At 37.8% G+C, this 24,085-nt stretch overlaps 1 protein-coding gene across 1 annotated transcript in view; it reads right to left on the reverse strand.

Moving 5' to 3' along the window:
* The window catches only part of LOC110443707 (SCY1-like protein 2), a 128,431-nt gene extending 106,051 nt beyond the window's left edge, over nt 1–22,380 (reverse strand). Inside the window, exon 1 of the mRNA XM_021488097.1 lies at nt 21,323–22,380. Coding sequence (XP_021343772.1) covers nt 21,323–21,472 — 150 coding nt within the window. The 5' untranslated portion in view covers nt 21,473–22,380. The remainder of the gene's footprint in view (nt 1–21,322) is intronic.
* Between the last annotated feature and the right edge of the window lie 1,705 nt (nt 22,381–24,085).

The raw sequence follows: 24,085 nt of genomic DNA on the forward strand, positions 1-24,085 counted from the left end.
GTTAACAACGGTACAGTTATCCCGACTGACGGTTAACTACGGTACAGTTATCCTGACTGATGGATAACTACGGTACAGTTATCTTGACTGATGAATAACTACGGTACAGTTATCCTGACGGATGGTTAACTACGGTACAGTTATCCAGACTGATGGTTAACCACAGTGCAGTTATCATAGTTGATACAGTACAGTTATCCTGACTGATGGTTAACTACGGTACAGTTATACCGTATGATGGTTTACTACGGTACAGTTATCCTGACCGATGGCTAACTACGGTACAGTTATCCTGACTGATGGTTAACAACGGTACAGTTATCCTGACTGACGGTTAACTACGGTACAGTAAACCTGACTGATGGTTAACTACGGTACAGTTATCTTGACTGATGATTTACTACGGTACAGTTATCTTGACTGATGGTTAACTACGGTACAGTTATATTAACTGATGATTTACTACGGTACAGTTATCTTGACTGATGGTTAACTACGGTACAGTGATCCAGACTGATGGTTAACCACAGTGCAGTTATCATAGTTGATACAGTACAGTTATCCTGACTGATGGTTTACTACGGTACAGTTATCCTGACCGATGGCTAACTACGGGACAGTTATCCCGACTGATGGTTAACAACGGTACCGTTATCCTGACTGACGGTTAACTACGGTACAGTTATCATGACTGATGGTTAACTACGGTACAGTTATCTTGACTGATAATTAACTACGGTACAGTTATCTTGACTGATGATTAACTACGGTACAGTTATCCTGACTGATGGTTAACTACGGTACAGTTAACCTGACTGATGGTTAACTACGGTACAGTTATCTTGACTGATGGTTAACTACGGTACAGTTATCCTGACTGATGATTAACTGCGGTACAGTTATCCTGACTGATGGTTAACTACGGTACAGTTATCCTCACTGATGGTTCACTGTGGTACAGTTATCTTGACTGACGGTTAACTACGGTACAGTTATCTTGAGTGATGGTTAACTACGGTACAGTTATCCAGACTGATGGTTAACTACGGTACAATTATACTGACTGATGGCAAACTACGGTGCAGTTATCCTGACTGATGGTTAACTACGGTACAATTATCCTGGCTGATGGTTAACTACGGTACAGTTATCCAGACTGATGGTTAACTACAGTACAATTATACTGACTGATGGCAAACTACGGTGCAGTTATCCTGACTAATGGTTAACTACGGTACAATTATCTTGACTGATGGTTAACTACGGTACAGTTATCCTGACTGATGGTTAGCTACGATAAAGTTACCCTGACTGATGGTTAACTACGGTACAATTATCCTGGCTGATGGTTAGCTACGATAAAGTTACCCTGACGGATTGGATATTTATGTTAACGTCTTGTTAACCACTGCACAGTTACCATTATCCTTACCTGTAAACCAATGGTAAGCTATTCTGCTACTCTGATGATTAGTCACTCTAAGTAAAACTGACTGATGATTAACCATACGACAGTTAGTGTTATTGGGCGTTTGTATTGGCAATGGAGAAGCCTTTTATCTATTTATACTTGCTTCGCCTACGAGATTTATGGTTTTCACAATTGAGTTGTACAAGTTCACGTTTCCAAATTTATAATTGCAATAAGAGCAACGGCGCACAACAAATACGATTACAACACAGCGTATTCAGTGGTAAATGTCTATACACATATAAACTCATCCTTCTTGGAACCCGTAATCAGATGTTACATGGTCTATTTTTAATTACGTAATGTCCTTTATAGAACTCGATATAAACGTGAGATGTGTATTCTGTAAACATGTACCGTGATGTAATGGCCCTTAATATAATACGATGATAACGTCACATGGTCATTGTATTACAAATGTGTGTGTAAACACGTAACAGCTCTATATTAATACCACATGATATATATCATATAGCTCTTTTTAACGCCTTGGGATGCCCTCTTTCGTTTTTTTGTAGCAACTGTTCGAATCAAGTAAAACAAAGAGAGAGCACTGCCATCTGGTTCAAATGTGCCATTTTGTTAATTTGATAGTTTAGATATAAATGTTTTAGCAAGAGTACATCTAAAATAATAAAGCAAAACACTTTGCTCTGTTTACATGATTCGTAATTATTTCTATCCTTACGATAATAGGAAATGTCAACATCTAGAACTGAGGGGAAAAACAAACGAAACAAAACGACAAAACAAACGGAATGAAATAAATCATCTGATACCCCAAGTTATATATATTTGGAGGTTCCTTTACGGGTGATGTTTTATCATCAGGTTCATTTAACTCGAGTTAGTCAATTTTCAAATTGCATCAAGACACAAGGTTAACCAAGTGTCTTTTACTATATGAAAATAAAACAATGAGAGTTAGATAAACATGATAATCAACCATCATGATTTGGGGACTTTTACTCCCACAACGATCAAATACTATATTTAGAAAACCATATAGTTCTCCTTGCGATAGAGCATGACGTCACAAAGCATTGTTACTTGACATTATAATTGGGGAATTGACCAACACATTAACGTCCATGGTGTTACTCACTTGGGGAAAACCAAAATGTTAACCAAGTTATAGCAGTTTTTTCTAATGAGTCGGGTGTGGGAAAACCTGAAGTGGTTGTTTGGGAAATGTATATCCATATTTAAACAGAATGATGTTTGACAAAATATAAATATCCTTTTGTTTTGCTACCAACATGATTAAAGAGGATATAGACCGAATACTTTGATGGATAGATTTCTTCCTGAACAAAATCTTGCCCAAACCGGGATACTTCGAATACGAATCACGGCATTTATATCGAAAATCAGTTCAATGGCGACATCATGTAGTCCACACCATTGTAATAAAATCAGAGAAGCAGAACTGTTCAATTTTTAACAAAAAAGTTATTAATGAACGCACGTTAAGTTTGATAATTAAATCCCAGGATATCGATTAGTTACTGTTGTTAATTATCCGTTGTTCTGGTCGGTAAATATTCGTCTGTGACGTACTACTGTTTACACGCTAGTTGTAACGGGTCGATGGTTTAACGACAGGTTAACAACTTGAACACTTTGTTATTGCACGATCAAAACAAAAATCGATGAAACTATATGTTAACAATAAATATATGAATTTCACGCTTTATAGAACTCGTAGCTACAGATGCTATCTACCGGTGTCACTCTATACGATCTAACGACGTTCCTGTATATAAGATTTGTTGAAAACATTGTGCGATATGTAAAATCTGTTATTCTACGTGTTTTATTGTGTTTTTTCTTACTTCACTTACTAGACAATGTTTATACTACCCAAACCTTTTCAAGAAACGGATCAATTACAAAGCATATAATTATCTGTAAAGAAGATGGTATATGTCTGACATTGTGCTGAAAATAATCAGGACTAGTGGATACAAAAATGTCAATATGTGATGACGTTTTAGTATGCCTTGCAGTATCTTGACTATTTTAACATTAAATTGCATTACCAGTAGTAGACTATTTGATTAAGAAACGTTTTCTCTTATAATAAGTGTAAGCGAGAAGTCTTTTAAACGACGGCTTCCGCTTCGCTGTGCATGACGACAGATTTCGTGAGAACGCTTCGAGGAAACAACAATTAAAAAAAAGACAAAAGCTCATACATGTTTTTTTTCAATCAGACAAACAAAATTAAATTCAAAGAAATCTGAGGCAAATATTGACTATAAGCTATTACAGAACCCATTCTGCAGTGGCTGATGGCACGTGTTGTGTTGTGGTTCTTGTGATGGAGAACGTTTGGCGGTGGTTGATGAGAGGTTCCGCCAACAGGAACTTCTGGACGAAGCTCCAGACCGTAACCACCACTTACATTTTTAACGCTTCATTCTTCAATCATCCACCTCCGTCGTGTTTGTTTTCAAGACCAATTTTATAAGGCCTCAACCACGAAACGCCACAACTATGACGTAATCGTACAGTTTGTAAATATCCAATGTTGACATGGAGGGAAACCAATTAGAAAGTGCTACATCTTTCTGGAGTGTTTATGAACGCTAGCGCTATGATTCTATAAGGATATAACCAAACTGATATAATTATTATATATTTTTCTAATACTTCTTTTGTTAAATAATTTGGATATGCATGTAAGACTTTTTCTTTTTTTTAATTCCATTTTGTCTATTTAGTACTTTACTATAAATCACAAAGCAATCGATAGTTTATAAAAAAAAAAACCCGTCTTAGTTCATGGTTGAATTAACTTTAAACTTAGTAACTCAACCTTAAACAGGATCCCCTTAATACAAATATATGGCAAAGTAATATTTACTGCAAAAATATCAAACTCACAAATTCTGGAGCAACTTGACTATTTCTCCAGTACCTTGGTGATGTAAGCAGGTAAGTCAAGTCGTTCATATATTTTGATCGTCAAATTAATCATTTTCTCCTTGTCCAGTTTACACCTTGAACTGATATGTTGATCAAATTATCTGTATTTAACAAAATGAATATATTCTCTGCAATGTTTTTGCATTTAGATCGTAGATTGATCGGTCTATACATTATGTTTCTTTATAACGTTGTACAATCAATGAGAAAATATTGAAATTTTGTTGAACAAGATACCGTATCCCAGAATAAAACAAAGAGTAAAAATATCAAATAGCATTTAGATGGACTCATTGTTGCGAATGAAGCACTTTTACCAAACTAGCAGGGTGCGAAATAGCATACTAAAATGAGCAGAGGGAGATAGAATGGAATGTTTCACGGTAGCGTGTAACTCTCGTTAACTTATCCTCAATAGAGTTGCTCCATACAAAGATGGATATGATCACATTTCACGAACTGAATTATACTGACTCTTTCAGCTTCCCATCAGCCCACACAGAGGAAGTCGTCAAATATTTATTTGATTTTTCAAATAGCAAACGTAATAATAGCTACAGTATTTAATGAAATGATAGCTACAGGATATATGTCATTGTCATTGGCAGATAGAGAGACGGTTCGAGGGAGTTCCGAAAATAAATAAATATGAATTATGGGTATTTTATTTTTTATATAAAAATAGACCATACCATCAAAGCACACAGGGACAAAATATATATATATATAATACAATAGCGCCAACACACAGGGAAAAATATCAATCAACGTCAACATATAGGGACAAAATATACAATAGCGCCAACACACAGAGACAACACACAGGGACAGCATCTACAATAGCGTCTAAGCACAGGGACACAACATACCAACACGTCAACATAGATTTTCATCATATCACCAACGCATGTAATATTATACACCATGTCAACGCACAGGGCCAAATACAGTATAATATCAAACTGAAATACAGATACTAGAGTGTCATTAAATAGGTAAAATACGTTTAAGCTGTGAGACAAATACAAAATACAACATAGGGTCAACGCACAAGTAGAGATATGCTAAAGCGTCAAAGCAAGCGCAAAACACACCATCTCAACAAAAAGGTGTTAAATACGCCGGGCGTCAACCTAAGTCAAAAGTTCACGATATCGTCAACACAACATGCACCACAGCGTCAACACACAAGTACAAAGTACACGATACCGTCAACACAACATGCACCACAGCGTCAACACTCAAGTACAAAGTACACGATATCGTCAACACAACATGCACTACAGCGTCAACACTCAAGTACAAAGTTCACGATATCGTCAACACAACATGCACCACAGCGTCAACACTCAAGTACATGTACAAAGTACACGATATCGTCAACACAACATGCACCACAGCGTCAACCTAAGTACAAAGTACACGATATCGTCAACACAACATGCACCACAGCGACAACACTCAAGTACAAAGTACACGATATCGACAACACAACATGCACCACAGCGTCAACATTCAAGTACAAAGGACACGATATCGTCAACACAACATGCACCACAGCGACAACACTCAAGTACAAAGTACACGATATCGACAACACAACATGCACCACAGCGTCAACACTCAAGTACATATACAAAGTACACGATATCGTCAACACAACATGCACCACAGCGTCAACATTCAAGTACAAAGTACACGATATCGTCAACACAACATGCACCACTGCGTCAACACTCAAGTACAAATTACACGATATCGTCAACACAAAATGCACCACATCGTCAACACTCAAGTACAAAGTACACAAGAGCGTAATTGTACAAGTACAAGATATACCTCAGCGTCAATAAGGTACAATGAAAGAAGTCAACACCAACTGTAGGAACAAAAGAAGGCGACATCATAATAAAGAAAGAGACATCATGCAACCCCATACAACGTTTGTGCAATCACTGAATGATATTTAACGAAGAATGATCGGCTGGGTATGGAGGGGTCTAGAAGCTTTGAAATCTCCCTGAATCCATCACCAAGATTAGGAAATCTATAATATTTTCTGTTGAACACAAATCCATGACAATGGGTAGTCTAAGGTTTGGTATATACACTACTACGCGGCATAGATAAATGTGTGCAAAATGTTTAAATGTTGTGACGTGATACGTTTTGTTATTGACGAAACATTAACACTTCCACAATATCACACGTGTACATGTCTACTGTATATAGATATCGATCTAGAAATCCTAACAGCCGAAACCCCACATAAACCCCTAGACACTTATTTATTGTTTTCGCTTCTCTCCCCCATCGGTGTAATGTTGTAGACGAAATGTAGAAATAATGCATTTGAATCTAAACATAAAGCTATTGTGAACCTTGTGTAATTGCAGACATGCAGAGACAGATATTTAACACAGAGTAATGGGAAGAAAATAACATATCAATCATACATAGGGTTCGAATCGTTTGCTGTACCAAATAGGCACTATGATGTAGATTTATCATCCCTATTTCGGGTCCTTAAATTGGACAATGGTTCTTACAAGCTACGGCGGTTTATTGCATGATCCTCCGATTGTTCTGCAAAATCAATTTCCTTACTTTCAACCGCAATACAAACTTCAGAAAAAGACGATCTTCAGACAAACTGTATCGCTGGTTATTCAATTAAATGTGTTGTTTGAAATAAAACTCAAAGAATCCTGAATCAAAATCATCGTCAAACTATTTAAACGTTTGCAGTCTCTATTATGTATACAAACCATTACCATGCTTAAGTCGAATAACTTATCAAAATAAATTTCAATTAGCAGTCCTTTTTTATTCTTAAAATGTCGATGCTTGCTTGCACCGAACATATCAGTATAGTGATATGTCATTTTGTCAGCATTTGAGTATACAATATTTTGTGAAATATTTCAAGACTCTTTCGGTGGTCTACTAGGGACTAGCCACGCATTTCTTCCAGTCGATCCTCAGTTTTAGATTATTGTTAAAAGATTAATTTATACAAGCGACATCAAGCGGAAAAATAGGATTCCTGTCCCGTATACGTAAGACATATTGAGAATGTCAGATCCTTGAATAAAAACAGTTTTGCGAAATGTTACATTTACTTAATTCTTAAACTTAAAATTATCACAGACTCGTCTTCTTTACAAACGGAAGGACTTTCAATTTTAGAATTAGACATGGCAGCGTCAAGTTAAACAATAAAACAATGCATTTATTTGTATATCCATGCAAATATATGCTTAATAAAACTGATATTTAAGAGCAAACGTTGCCCTCTGCGCCAACTGTTAGCCGAAGGCATTGAATACGCACAACATCGTTACTGACTGTTACTTCGGTGACTGAGAACCTTCGGGACGACATAAACGGTATTTCGATTCAGAAGCAAGTGTGCGTGCGGTTTTAAAGATACCGGGGAAATCGAGCGTAAAGAAAGATGCTAAACCTGGAGAGCACACGCGTTATTTTTTCTCTAACGATGATTTTACCAGTTATGATAATTGAAATATGGAGATAAATCCCTTTAAGAAGCTGTAGCTGATAAATAAATAATAAAGAACTATTCTTGCAAAATATGTATTTAGCAATCGTCGGAGAAATAAGTAGTTCGAGAAAGAGTTATAACTCATTCACTGAATTCGTCAGCATATGACAGCCTCAAACATTAACGAGTAGCAGCAAGTGGGTGAGCTAACAGACCAAGAAAAATGAGCCCTGGGAAACCAGGAATGAGAAACTTTTAAAATTCGTTCATAACCCGAGGGTTGCAGGTTTGTAGAGGGTTGATATAATGCCATTCCAGGTCAGATCATACTCTATGGCAACCACCTGCATATCTTTCCTGCTATTGCGAGGCTTATTGAGGTGTTTTGCCACGGGGAAATCTGGTTTGTTCTGTTTAATGGAGCAGCGATGGTAGTTGATTCTGATATTGAATTCTTTACTGGTCTCCCCCACATGCTGCGTGTTGTATTTTTAAAGGTTATGAGGTGCATTGTATTGGCTTGTGTACATAGCAGTCTTTAAAATATGTGCTACACATTTCGACTACATCACCAGAATATCTGTCTGGATGTGATGAAACACGAAAACAAATTAAATAAGTGTACGCACATACATATATATTGCCTTTAGGACGATTGCTACGATGGCCGATAGCAGCCGACACAAAACAACTACAATATAACACATTTATGTACATGTACACTTTATAAAAACCGTACATGTACACAATACAACTACAATATAACACATTTATGTACATGTTCACATTTTAAAAACTGTACATGTACACAATACATCTACAAGTGCTATACACATTCCTTAACGGTTCGGGTCAACTTGATATTTCACACGTGCCTGATGCGGCGGTGAATTTAGAGACAAAACGACAAGGAAAAGGAATATGTTCATAAATTAGCGAAGAGGCGATAGAGGTCACCACACAGTGTTGCTACGGAGACTGTACAACATATTTCACTAGTTGATGCTTGAAGGCGACTTAATTTCATTACCTGAAAATGGATATACTAGAAAAGTTTGACATTAGTAATTATCAAGTGTTTAATTTTCTTAATCTTTTCTTTGTATGTTGATTGGTCTTATGTCCTATTTTTAATTTGAAAGAAATGTAACAGACATAAACCATCGTTATACGCATATCTATGTGGGCATTTTCTAATGTATGGATTGGAGTCATAAAGAAGAACGTTGCATTGTTCAGTGTGAATAGTTGAGTACAAATATAATATAATACTTACTGTAGATTGTTCTAAGAGAAATAACCAGTGTTTTATACCAAAGGCAATAGCCTTCAAACTTGTGAATATATCACATTGGACACTTCATATTACATATTTTGGGTTATTGAGTTAAAATTATAATTTTATATACAAATTAAGTAACTACATGTTTTTATTTTGTCTCCCACTATTACTCCAAAAATCAATTTAAAATTATATGATATGTGGTATACCTCTGATTTGTGACCGTCTAGTATTGTTTGACTGCTGAGGAATCTAGTAATTTCCTTGTCGTTTATTAGCCGCCGTATCAGACACGTGTGGAATATCAAGTTAACCCGAACCGTTAAGGAATGTTAATAGCACTTGGAGTTGTATTGTGTACATGTACAGTTTTTAGAAAGTGTACATGTACACAAATGTCTTATATTGTAGTTGTTTTGTGTCGGCTGCTATCGGCCATCGTAGATTGCAGACCTTCAAAATCTGATGTTCCGTTGAATTATTGCCACTGAATTGTCGCTTGGAAACGAACAAATCATTGCCTTTCGGCGATTTTATAACATTGTCTAACTAGCTCTTTCTAATGGTGTGGAGCACAGAGGCGTGCCTAGTTATCCGTACTCGATAGAGAGAACACATGACACCAATTCAATGTTGGATACAGACAGCAGTAAACATTTCAAGTACACATGTACACATGCAAGGTACGAACTGGAACAGTAATTACAGGAGGTTGTCACCTTTTATCAGCTGTCAAGATCTTTTTCGTAATTGACAGATTCCTTGTTATGCTTTCCAAATAACTGAAGAAACTGGTGTTTTGGAAAGGTAGCAGTCATTTTGTGGAATGGTTACCATCTAATTAAAGAAAAGAGAAAACCCATATGAAGTTGAAGAAATATGCTTCAACTCGTATGTATATGTCTGTGTTTCCAGTGGACGTCTTGCCAATACCATGCCATCCTGTCATTACACGATATCGACGACGTACTTGATGATGCTATGGTGTAAATTTTCATGTCATTATTTTTTATATTCATATCCTTGCATACACGTTTTGTTATTCGCCTTAGAATGTATGTTAGTTTTAAAGGAAGACACATATAAGTTATCCTATCCATTCCATGTACAGGTTAAGATTAAAAAAGGAAACTACAGTTCCTTTCTAAGATTAAAAAAATAAATGCTATGTTGTCCAAAAATACATATTCCTTTAAAGACAAGATCAAGGACACTTTTTATCAAAACTAATGTCCTCTAAATGTCTTCTGTCGTGAAATTTCACAGAATTGAGTTTGATAGCTTTGCAATAAATAACAATTTAGTGAAGATGAATTGACAGATCCGTAGAAATAAAACGGGAACATGTAAGGTTATTTTAAGCAAGCCGCACAATTCTTAACTTTAAAGCGGTCCCCATCATTACTTGTAGCTGTAATAACGGCATGCAATAATTATCCTATATTTGCATCCTTTACTGTCTCGATATACTTATTTGACTGACAATTACATTAAAGGAGTAAATTAACTCTTCCTTTATTTATTATGGGTTCTATGCTCGGGTGGTAATTTTCTATTTACCTAAAGTACATACACATTCTATCAAACAAATAAAGCATTTGTGTGTCAGACCATCATCTGGCGGTGTTAGCTGATATGTTCTGACCATGATATCTGCTATCGTAGTGATAGAAACGCGATTGTGTTGATGAATGTATTAATTACATTTGGTATAGTAGTGATGTTCCATTTCTCGCTCTACGTTATAGACAGGAGCACACAAATATATATATATATACATTAGATAATAAATTAATAAGTCCTTTAAAAAATATGTATATATATAGAATAAAAACATTTTTTTCAGATCGTCCGCTAGGCCTTTCTGCCTTCTAGGGCTTCTTCAGGCGGAAGAAGCCCTAGAAAGCAGAAAGGCCTAGCGGACGATCTGAAAAAAATGTTTTTATTCTATATATATACATATTTTTTAAAATATATATTTGCATTTGATGTATTTGTGTACATGTATTTACTATTTCTCTGTATTGACTTGGTATATATATTTACTTTACACACGTAGCGGCAAATAAGTCATATTTTGCTTTACCTTAATTATATCTTTAATTACGAATTTGTTTTATTAACAATGTACAATGTATTATTCATAATCCTACGACACTCATATCTTGTTTTAGTTTTGATGGAGTTTCATTGACTACAATACAATACAATTGATTTATTATTGACATATTAAAATGTAGTTTGCTTTACCCTTGCCTTATCCAGTCATGAAACCTAATTATCCGGTTAACAAGTAAACAACAACAGAAATCGAGGCAGCACCAAAACCAAAAACATCCCGAGGAACTCTCTGCAATAATCGAGGACACAGCCGAATACTTTAAACGGTTAGAATGCACCCGATGTGGCCTCCGTCACGATATCCCCCGTCAAATCCCGGAACTGATATCGGTCTACAACGATCTTACTCGCAACATCATTTCGAACAATAAGATCTCGTAGTTCGATATCTGGTCATGATAACGACCATATAATAACATCATCAATGTTGATTCAAGTATATTAGACAAACCCATGACATAACAGTTTATATGTTTAGGAGAGACAGGTATGTTACTGCTGAGGGAATGAACATGTGTCTGTATCATAGATGTGTATTTATTGGACATTAACTACCTGAAGAGGATACATATTGTCAGGTAGTGTAATTATAATAATGATAGAGAATAATAGAATCATTCAACCCCTTGTGGATGAGATGGGGAATCTCAACCCGAGGGAAAGATTCTTAACTTGCCAAACACGAGGCCGTGGCCGAGTGTTTGCCAACTTAAGAATCTTTCCCCGGGGGAGGAGATTCCCTTATCTCACCCGCAAGGGGGTGAATGATTCTTTTTCTCTTACCATGTTCTCCGATTGTGTATCATTTACAAAATGTAATGATTCTAAATTCAGGGTTGATGTGACGCTAATGGGTGTTGAGGTGACGTCATACCATTGTTATGAATAGGGGAATCCCCCGTCTCAACCCTAGGGACAGGAAATCTTACACCGGTAAAAGTGCGGATATACCTGTCTAGGGTAAGAGAATTATAAGCCCGTTATAACCGTTACCATTGTAAAAACTCATTATTCCATGTATGTGTTAATTATTTGTGAACAATTACGATTGTAACAACATTAACAATTGTCAGCCAGTGTGATTATCATAGTAATAAACGATTGTGAATCAGTGTGTTACTTACAGTACTGTGCGCCATTGATAGTGTTACTGAAGCATTGAACTGTATTTGTATGGTATTTATGATCTATTTGAATGACACAGCTTTGCAAGCAAACAAATCATAATGCGCGCTAAATACCATACAAAAACAGTTCAATACTTATATTTACGTTTTCTCTGCCTCTTATGTTCTTTTTTAACTTATAATTTATATTTAAAATTGAAAATGCCCGCCTTATCGACAGTCCACACAATTTCGTTCAATAGTTTGAACAGCGTATTGTCGCGTGCTGATTGGCAAACAAAGTAGTACTTTGAAATTTTAACAAACACTTCAATTTTATTCCACAATTCAGTATCAATACAATTGCGTATGATATGTCTATAGGGTGATTTAAGTTTATCAATATAACTCTGAGCTGAAAGTTAGATTTGAAATTGTGTCGATTTTTCCCCGGAACAAATTTCGCGCATGGACAAATACAGTGAACACCGTAAATCCGACCTTGCCCTCCACAAGGGAGTTATTTTTGGAAGTTAATTCGAACTTCTCTCTTTGCTCATTTTATGAAGATATATGGCTTGAATGTATTTGTTGATTGTATGGGAACCTGACAACAGTCGGTAGATTCTTTAACAGACTCGTTATTTGACATGTCGTCAGAAACTAAGGAACCGTGGATGCGAGACGCGTAAAACTGATATCGTTTGAAGTGAGTGATCTTGCCACGGAGCACAGGTTCATTACACTTGTCTGAAATGTTTATGTGTGGTGTGACTCATATCAGTAGGTCTGTAACATATGTGTATTTCAGACATTTGTTTATCAGTACAGTGTAACAGACGATATTTCTGATAAATTGTATGAGCGTTAAAATTGTTTCCTTTTCCGGCATTGGTGATTTCAACCGATGTGGATTTTGTACGATATTGCAGACCCTGGTCTTGTTTTCGTTGTGATAAAAGTGTTGTTTTTTATTTTTTATTTTGCACATAAATTTACAATGACATTGTCAAATATCACAATGCCTAGTGATATTTCAGCAGCGTCTGAAATAAAATTGTGAGGTTTTTTGGTTGTCTAACCATAGGCTCTGCCGAGGGTTAGACAACCAAAAACATCACACCGAGGGTTGGGATTTCTCTGTTACACCCTCAAGGTAGGGGATGATTATTTTTCTCCCATCCTTTTATTTCAGTCACAACTCCACCGACAGTTGTCTGTTTGTAAACAAAAACACATGTGGGGTATGAATATCGTCATTCACTTTCGATGATGTCACAATTGCAAGCGACACATTTTAATGACTTCACAATTGAACACGTGCTAATCGGCACGGGACTATCTCCCCCTAGGGGGTGACAAGCTAATCTTTCCCTGCTAAAACGGGAGTCACACCTGTGAAGGGTTGCATAAAGTAAAGGTCATATATATCAGGGCCCGTATTCATGAAACCGTTCTCTTGCTCAAACTCAGATATTTAGGCCTCATTAAATGCTCCGGTTCTAAATAAATAAAAGAAATTACATTTGTCAATGATTTGAAAGAATTTACCGAGACGTACTGCCATATACCATTTTCAGTATTTACACCTGACATTTTGATCGTGTCACATAATTTTAGCGAGTTACAAAAAAGTTGGTTTGAGCACAGAGCATGAAAACAGTTTCATGAAAACGGCCTCCGGGCTCTGTGTTGGTCCATTTTTTATATATCTATTTACAAGTGAAATATTTATTTACAATATACAACATTGGTAACAAAATTTCTATTTAAGAATTGGTCGGAATCTTCAAAATGCTACCTCTAAATGTCAAACAATATCTGTCGCAAATACTGGCTATCTGTATCTTAATTCCCTTAGCGCTATTAACTGAGTGACTTTATAAGCTAATAATGTTAAGTTATAGTTATTTTTATCTTAAACTAAATATAACATAAAATGTGTTTATTTGAAATGGAAATGATTGTTATTAGGACAACTGACACACATACTGATTTTGTTTTCACACTTTTGGGAACAATCATATGAACATTTTTACTTGGCATATCATTATCAATACGAGTGTCGATTGGCTCTAACCCAGTATTGCTGTTATAGTCCTATGACAATATCTAACATGTAACGGACCCTGCTACTTCTATTGCCGTTGCTATATAACACTATACCTTACTTCGTTACATTGTAATCAAACGGATGTTTGTAGTATTGTGACCATTATTATCGTATCAAATACATATAAAAACCACCCTCCTTGTCAGTTTATGTCACGCTCCGTCTAATAAAACACAGAGTTATTCACCGATACGAAATACAAACGAGCTGCTGTCAATACCAGAGATCGGATTTCTCATTCCTGGTGTTAGGATCACATAAGCCTCAATGTCACTCGATCGCCATGTTTAATGAGTGCCAAAGAGCAGGAGAAGAGCCCTTCATACCGGGCGCCCGCTTCTCCATCGGAAGACAATTTCAGTGCAGAGAATGGATATACCCTGGTCATGACGTCTAAGCGACAGGGACGTTCAGCGCTGTTGACCAAAATCCCTTTTCATTCATCACGTTCCTCTTTGTCAACAATGCTATAGACTCAAGTGTTGGTGCATCTTGAAAAGACGCGAAAGCACATTCCATATTCGACGTTAGATACCACATTATCTGTATAAAGAACTAAAATTTTGCCTTTGAATGCAAAATGAAATACGAAAACCGACAGGTATAGAAAATACCCCTATGTTGAACTTTCAAATTATTGTTATTGTTTTCATTTTACTTACTTGTGTTTTAGTTTATTGGGTGATTCATATTATCTGTAATTAACAATACAAATTAGGCTCATCACATGCTCCATTTTATTTGAAACGTTATTTAGTTAAAAGAGTTCTCAAAACATTGCGCTACTTCAACATACTTCATTCAAGATTATTAATAGAATGTGTTAACTTGTATTAGATAATTATATCACTTAAAACCTACATATATGATTTTGGTTCATATTTGGCCTGTATGACATTTTGAGGGATGCTTTTCAAAACAAAAAAAAGGTGCGAAGTATCCTGTTATATAATTCTATACGAATCCTATTCACTGTTTAAATTACTATATTGATATTATCGACATAAACAAATGGTATATTTAACAAACGGACAGTCACCGTGATCTTTATCATGTGGTTATATCGGTACCCAATTTCCACTCTAGTGTCAACAATAAGTATTTCATTAAAAAAAGTTTGAAAATGATCTACTTGATCTACTTGAAAGAAATATATTGATTCCTATTGACACAGATCGTCTTCATTGTCCGTTTAAATATTATTTTATTCTCCTCTAATCATTATACACACTTTTAACCTATATCATCCATTTGTTTCTCACTCCGAGTCGTGACGTACCTAGTAATAAGACCCGTGAAGACATTTATCAATTACATTAAGTAGCCTACAGACATGATTACCGAAAGTCCGGGTTACTGTTTTTCTCCATTTGATAAATATCAGGGAAAATTTTCACACACAATGGTATTCAGTCAGGTCAGACAAAACACTTCATAAGGACCCATTTGGCGGTCTCTGACGTCATCTTTAATCACTGTTGAGTTTCGAGGAATATATTTCAATGCGTTTACGCTTTGAAAAGTGCACTTTCTTCTAATAAAATGATATTAATCATTTGTCAAGATAGGATCGTAAATCAAACTAGTTTGTTCAATGTAGACTCTAAGTGTAAGCGGGATCTGTACTTGCGGTATGCGTTTCTTTGCTCTACCAAGTGGCTGCCATTTTCATTGTACTAACTCATGTCAATTTCAGATTTCACCTGTCGTTCACTTAAGTATTCTGCTCAATAATCATTTTGCATCATCCCTACCTATTTCCTGAACTGCTAACCATTCTAGTTTGGCATCAATACCTATTTCTGCGTGTATTTACTTGCAGGCAGATTTTGTAATCATGAAATATAAGCACTGTGCCATTCTCATACATATGTATAGACATGACGGTAAATCTCTTTAGCCAGTCATGAAATCTGATTATCTTGTTGACCCGTTAAGTTAAGGGCAGTCAGGACGGCCTCATACTAAGTGCACCTGTCCTGCTATTGCTGAAGGCTTACAAATCTAGTTAATCCATTTCACCTATAACACGAGACGTAGGTAATCAGTTAATGCGTTGAGCTATAGCAGAAGTCCTATAAAGATTGAATGCAACCGTTAAGCCATTGCACGAGACTCTCATATTGAGTGAAGACTAAATATCGAATACACTAAGATGGACGCAAGACACTCATGTAAATAAATCTATAAAATTTCGTTATATATGTAACATGCCGGAAAAACACTGTACCTTACATCTGTGTCGTTTTAACAACTGTTATCACACGTTTGTTTTTTACGTTAATCTTTCTGGATGTACAATTGAGACAATGAAATGAGGCTTACGTCTATTTTACGTGTTTAGTATACCTATCTCCTTAACGGTGCAGTTATGGTGGAAGGCCTGCATGCATGGCTTAACAGTTCGGATACACTATGAGGCATTCTAACATGAAATACTAGTTCAGCTAGTCAGGAGGCATGCAAACATGGCTTATTCGTTCATATATGACATGACCCTCATACTAGGCTTTCTGGTTCAGCTATTTCTAGAGGCCGACTTACATGGCTTGCTAGATCAACTATCAGGAGGCCTGCATACATGGCTTACTAGATCAACTAATCAGAAGGCCTGCATACATGGCTCACTAGATCAACTAATCAGGAGGCCTGCATACATGGCTAACTATATCAACTAATCAGGAGGCCTGCATACATGGCTTACTAGATCAACCTATCAGAAGGCCTGCATACATGGCTTACTAGATCAACGAATCAGAAGGCCGGCATGCATGGCTTACTAGATCAACTAATCAGGAGGCCTGCAGACATGGCTAACTAGATCAACTAATCAGGAGGCCTGCATTCATGGCTTACTAGATCAACTAATCAGAAGGCCTGCATACATGGCTCACTAGATAAACTAATCAGGAGGCCTGCATACATGGCTCACTATATCAACCAATCAGGAGGCCTGCATACATGGCTTACTAAATCAACTAATCAGGAGGCCTGCATATATGGATTACTAGATCAACTAATCAGGAGGCCTGCAGACATGGCTAACTAGATCAACTAATCAGGAGGCCTGCATTCATGGCTTACTAGATCAACTAATCAGGAGGCTTACATTCATGGCTTATTAGATCAACTAATCATGAGGCCTGCATACATGGCTTAGTAGATCAACTAATCAGGAGGCCTGCATACATGACTTAGTAGATCAACTAAACAGGAGGCCTGCATATATGGTTTACTAGATCAACTAATCAGGAGGCCTGCATACATGGCTCACTATATCAACCAATCAGGAGGCCTGCATACATGGCTTACTAGATCAACTAATCAGGAGGCCTGCATACATGGCTTACTAAATCAACTAATCAGGAGGCCTGCATACATGACTTAGTAGATCAACTAATCAGGAGGCCTGCATATATGGTTTACTAGATCAACTAATCAGGAGGCCTGCATACATGGCTTACAAGATCAACTAATCAGGAGGCTTACATTCATGGCTTATTAGATCAACTAATCAGGAGGCCTGCATACATGGCTAACTAGATCAACTAATCAGGAGGCCTGCATACATTGCTAACGAGATCAACTAATCAGGAGGCCTGCATACATGGCTTACTAGATCAACTAATCAGAAGGCCGGCATGCATGACTTAATATATCAACTAATCAGGAGGCCTGCATACATGGCTTAGTAGATCAACTAATCAGGAGGCCTGGATACATGGCTTATTAGATCAACTAATCAGGAGGCCTGCATACATGGCTTACTAGATCAATTAATCAGGAGGCCTGCATCGTGGCTTAGTAGATCAACTAATCAGGAGGCCTGGATACATGGCTTAATAGATCAACTAATCAGGAGGCCTGGAGACCTGGATCCATGGCTTACTAGATCAACTAATCAGAAGGCCGGCATGCATGGCTTACTAGATAAACTAATCAGGAGGCCTGCATACATTGCTAACTAGATCAACTAATCAGGAGGCCTGCATACATGGCTAACTAGATCAACTAATCAGGAGGCCTGCATACATCGCTTAGTAGATCAACTAATCAGGAGGCCTGAATACATGGCTTACTAGATCAACTAATCAGAAGGCCTGCATACATGGCTTACTATATCAACTAATCAGAAGGCCGGCATTCATGGCTTACTAGATCAACTAATCAGGAGGCCTGCATACATGGCTTACTAGATCAACTAATCAGGAGGCCTGGAGACCTGGATACATGGCTTACTAGATCAACTAATCAGAAGGCCGGCATGCATGGCTTACTATATCAACTAATCAGGAGGCCTACATACATGGCTTATTAGATCAACTAATCAGGAGGCCTGCATACATGGCTTACTAGATCAACTAATCAGGAGGCCTGCATACAGAGCTTCCTAGATCAACTAATCATAAGGCCTACATACATGGCTTATTAGATCAACTAATCAGGAGGCCTACATACATGGCTAATTAGATCAACTAATCAGGAGGCCTGCATACATGGCTTACTAGATCAACTAATCAGGAGGCCCCCATACATGGCTTAGTAGATCAACTAATCAGGAGGCCTGGATACATGGCTTATTAGATCAACTAATCAGGAGGCCTGCATACATAGCTTACTAGATCAACTAATCAGGAGGCCGGCATGCATGGCTTACTAGTTCGTATATGACAGGGCCCTCATACTAGGATTTATGAATTAGCTATTTCATGAGGCCAGCTTACGTAGCTATGTCAGAAGGCCTACATACATTGCACATGACTTTCTAGTTAAGTGAAGTCAGGGGGCCTTCGCACATGACTTTCTTTTTCAGCTATCTCAGGAGGCCTGCATACATGACTCTCTAATTCAGCCTAGCCAGGATGCCTGCGAACATGGTTCACTAGTTCAGCCTAGCCAGGAGGCCTGCGAACATGGTTCACTAGTTCAGCCTAGCCAGGAGGCCTGCAAACTTGGTTCACTAGTTCAGCCTAGCCAGGAGGCCTGCGAACATGGTTCACTAGTTCAGCCTAGCCAGGTCTGCGAACATAGTTCACTAGTTTAGCATAGCCAGGAGGCTTCCGAACATGGTTCACTAGTTCAGCCTAGCCATGAGGCCTGCGAACATGTTCACTAGTTCAGCTTAATCAGGAGGCCTATGAACATGGTTCACTAGTTCAGCTTAATCAGGTCGCCTGCATACATGGCTTACTAGTTCAGTTATATCAGGAGGTTTACTTATCTTATTATATGTTTAACTATGGCAGGAAGCCTGCATACATGGCTAATCAAATCTTCTATGGTAGGAACTCTTTATCAAGCTTGACTGTTTTACATTGTTTACCATCATCTGTCTGACAAACTTCGTTGTAGAGATAGGTACAGGTATAATATCACATAGTTTTGTATATTACTTTCTACATATGTACCAATCTACACAGTTATAGCTAATACATTCTTTGAATTTACAAAAACAAAAAACAATAAAATAATTCTTCGACTTCTGCACTAAGAGTTTGTTCCCACTCATCGCTTGTTCTAGAAGGTAAAAGCAGCTCTCATTTTATCTGGCAGCACCACGTCCCACATAATAAATCAAATGATGAACAAATTATCTATTGAAAACAAAGTTATATTTTGTATGCGTTCATCATCTTTTTCAAGTAAAGCAATCAAGCTAAACTCCATGTATGTAACAACATTCTGTTGCCTATAAAACATTCCATGGCTATATCAACTTTCCATTGCCAGACGGCAATGTAATAATGTAGCATTGCCGGAAGACTATAAAACATTAATGGCTATAACTTTGTAGTACGTTCCCATTGCTGGAAGCCACAAACGTATGTTATTTGTACGTATATATCAACCTTCCATTGTTATGTAATACTGTAGCAAACTTCCATTGCCGAATTGATATACCTCTATGTTAAGTGCTAAACGTATAGCAAGTTTATATTGCCGGATTGCTACATAGTATCATTTTATGTGATAAATATGTACTAAAGTTTGTATTGCCGGATTGCTGTATAATCATGTTACGTGATAAATATGTACAACGTTTCTATTGCCGGATTGCTGTATAATCATGTTACGTGATAAATATGTACTAAAGTTTGTATTGCCGGATTGGTATATAATCATGGTATGTGATAAATTTATACCAAAGTTTCTATTGCCGGATGGCAGCACAATAATGATAGGTGACAAACATGTAGATGCAAGGAGCTGACACACCAGTTTAAATATCTGCTTTGTTATGTCACAGATTTACAAAAGACCTTTTCGATTATAAAATAATACTAAATTTGCTTTTGAATGAATAAATCTATTTCCTATCATGCTACACAATGCCTTTTTAAAATGGATATGTTTAATACTGTATTCATCCTTTCCAAAATCAAATCTAAATAAGTACGCTCTATGTTAATTCAATTTTCTGTTCAGCCTAATTGGTAATGTCGTAATGCATTGCCACCGCTATTTAAAGAGTTAGCGTGCCGTGGGTGAGTAACCAGTAATTAATGTTCCCACCTGTAAAAATATTATTACCGACATCAGTGTTTACCTGTTCCAAGAGACGGTGTATTAAAAATCGATTTACATATCCGAGACGTATTCTGTTTTAAGAGACAAGAAGACTCCACGAATCACTGTTATTTTAATACCAGAATCATATTGTGCATATTTGGTAGGAGTGTCAACATGATCGCTAATTATACCTTTCCCGATTCCCTTAAGTTAGCTTCCTTATCTGTAACGCTTTGTATATTATTTGCATACAATGAGAAAAATTATATAAAAAAAAGCTTACCTTTTTGTCCTCTTTACGAACAGCATCATAAATTTTCCAGACCATTTCTGGCCCGTAGCTACCAGTTTGGCGCCCAATTTCGAAGTATTTCGTGATTGGGTTTGAGTCTTCCGATGTGATGGTCTGTTTGATCAATGAAAACACGTCCATGCTGCAGAGTAACCCTGAGCATCTTATCCTTCCGTTAGAGTTAGTTTTTCCGCACCCTTTCCGACGGTCGACTTCGATGTCATCCTCGAAATCCACACAAATGTTCTCAATAGAAAAGTTCTCCAGCTTGCACAGCTTTGCAGTCTTGACTTAAAATCCAGCGATAAAGATTAAGAGATACTGGGTTAACAGGTGATTCCCACACCTTTGCGTGTTCTATGATTTCTATCTAACAGCCCAGAGAAACTTGATCGAAGATGCGTTTCATTGCCTTCTATATTTAGCACAAGAGCACACTATTGGTAATGGAATGACAAACGTTTCGTATGTTTTAAACATCTTTAGTATATTGCTAAAATCTACTCGTAATATAACAGTCATACACAGGTGAGCCATACATTATTGTACATCCTTCCTGAACACGATAAAATGGTAAAACATTAAGCCTTTCCGGTATGATGCTGTTATACTCGGTGACAATCCATTTGTCCCACTTACCACTAACATTCCACTGTTTTTGTGGGGAAACTCCCTTCACCTATAGATCTTTAGACGATTGACAAAATCACAGGAACAGACATCATATCACATGTTGTCAACTGTTTACGTACTCACTAAACCTAGCTCCATGAAGTAAGCCATCAGTTCATACTGCATCAGCCTATGGCATGAGACGATTGTAAAGCACTGACCAGTGCTATAGGGTAAGATCACTCATGCTAACAGTCAATATATTCACAGAGATTGTCAGTTATCTGGACCGTCGGTGTTGGATGTATAAATGAAAACATCAAACATAATTGCGTTGACTGACACTGGACACACGCTCCCTGCTATATCCCGGTAACAAAGCCTTGATTCTATGGGAGTTAAAACCTCACTGACGGACTTCGGAATCTATGCCACTGGACGCCTCAACAGCTCGGTATTGAGCTACTGCCAAGCGAAGCAAAGACTACGACAACGCTAACAGACAGAGCCTAGTCGGATTGACGTTGTGACACGAGTTGATATGGACTATGGTATGGCACGTGAATACATGCATACAGGGCCTTGATGAAGTAACATTGTATGATGTGAGAGTAACATGCAGGGCCTTGATGAAGTAACATTGTATGATGTGAGAGTAACATGTAGGGCCTTGTCGGAGGTACATTGTGTGATGTGACAGTAACATCCAGGGCCTTGTCGGAGGTACATTGTATGATATGACAATAACATACAGGGCCTTGTTTGAGGTACATTGTATGATGTGACAGTAACATACAGGGCCTTGTTGGAGGTACATTGTATGATGTGACAGTAACATACAGGGCCTTGATGAAGTAACCGTGTATGATGTGACAGTAACATGCAGGGCCTTGATGAAGTAACATTGTATGATGTGACAGTAACATACAGGGCCTTGTCGGAGGTACATTATAGGGTGTGACAGTAACATACAGGGCCTTGCCGGAGTAGGATGTGACAGTAACATCCAGGGCCTTGTCGGAGGTACATTGTAGGGGGTGACAGTCACATACAGGGCCTTGTCGGGTGTACATTGTATGATGTGACAGTAACATACAGGGCCTTGTCGGAGGTACATTATAGGGTGTGACAGCAACATACAGGGCCTTGCCGGAGTAGGATGTGACAGTAACATCCAGGGCCTTGTCGGAGGTACATTGTAGGGGGTGACAGTCACATACAGGGCCTTGTCGGGTGTACATTGTATGATGTGACAGTAACATACAGGGCCTTGTCGGAGGTACATTGCATGATGTGACAGTAACATCCAGGGCCTTGTTGGAGGTACATTGTATGATGTGACAGTAACATCGAGGGCCTTGTCGGACTTACATTACATAATGTGACAGTAACATACAGGGCCTTGTCGGGGGTACAGTGTAGGGTGTGACAGTAACATACAGGACCGTGTCGGGGGTACAGTGTAGGGTGTGACATTAACATACATGGCCTTGTCGGGGGTACAGTGTAGATCGTGACAGTAACATACAGGGCCTTGTCGGAGGTACATTGCATGATGTGACAGTAACATCCAGGGCCTTGTCGGGGGTACATTGTATGATGTGACATTAACACACAGGGCATTGTCGGAGGTACATTGTAGGGTGTGACAGTAACATACAGGGCCTTGTCGGGGGTACATTGTATGATGTGACAGTAACATACAGGGCCTTGCCGGGGGTACACTGTAGGGTGTGACAGTAACATACAGGGCCTTGTCGGAGGTACGTTGTGTGATGTGACAGTAACATACAGGGCCTTGTCGGAGGTACATTGCATGATGTGACAGTAACATCGAGGGCCTTGTCGGAAGTACATTGTATGATGTGACAGTAACATACAGGGCCATGTCGGGAGTACATTGTAGGGTGTGGCAGTACCATGTGACAATATTTACATTCTGTATGCTTAGACCCATTGACACAGGTGTTCATAGAATCACAGCACGTGGGAACTGATAGTAACCTGATCACACTGCGTAGTAATACACTACAAAAACTACTCACTCGGAACGACCGACCTAGATGCTTAATTCTTACATCTTAAAATATTATTGAACTGTGCTTGGTGAAATATCCACGTATTCACGTGTCCTGTGCTACA

This window comes from Mizuhopecten yessoensis, unplaced genomic scaffold (genome assembly GCF_002113885.1).
Source record: "Mizuhopecten yessoensis strain PY_sf001 unplaced genomic scaffold, ASM211388v2 scaffold716357, whole genome shotgun sequence".
Taxonomy (NCBI): Eukaryota; Metazoa; Mollusca; class Bivalvia; order Pectinida; family Pectinidae; genus Mizuhopecten; species Mizuhopecten yessoensis.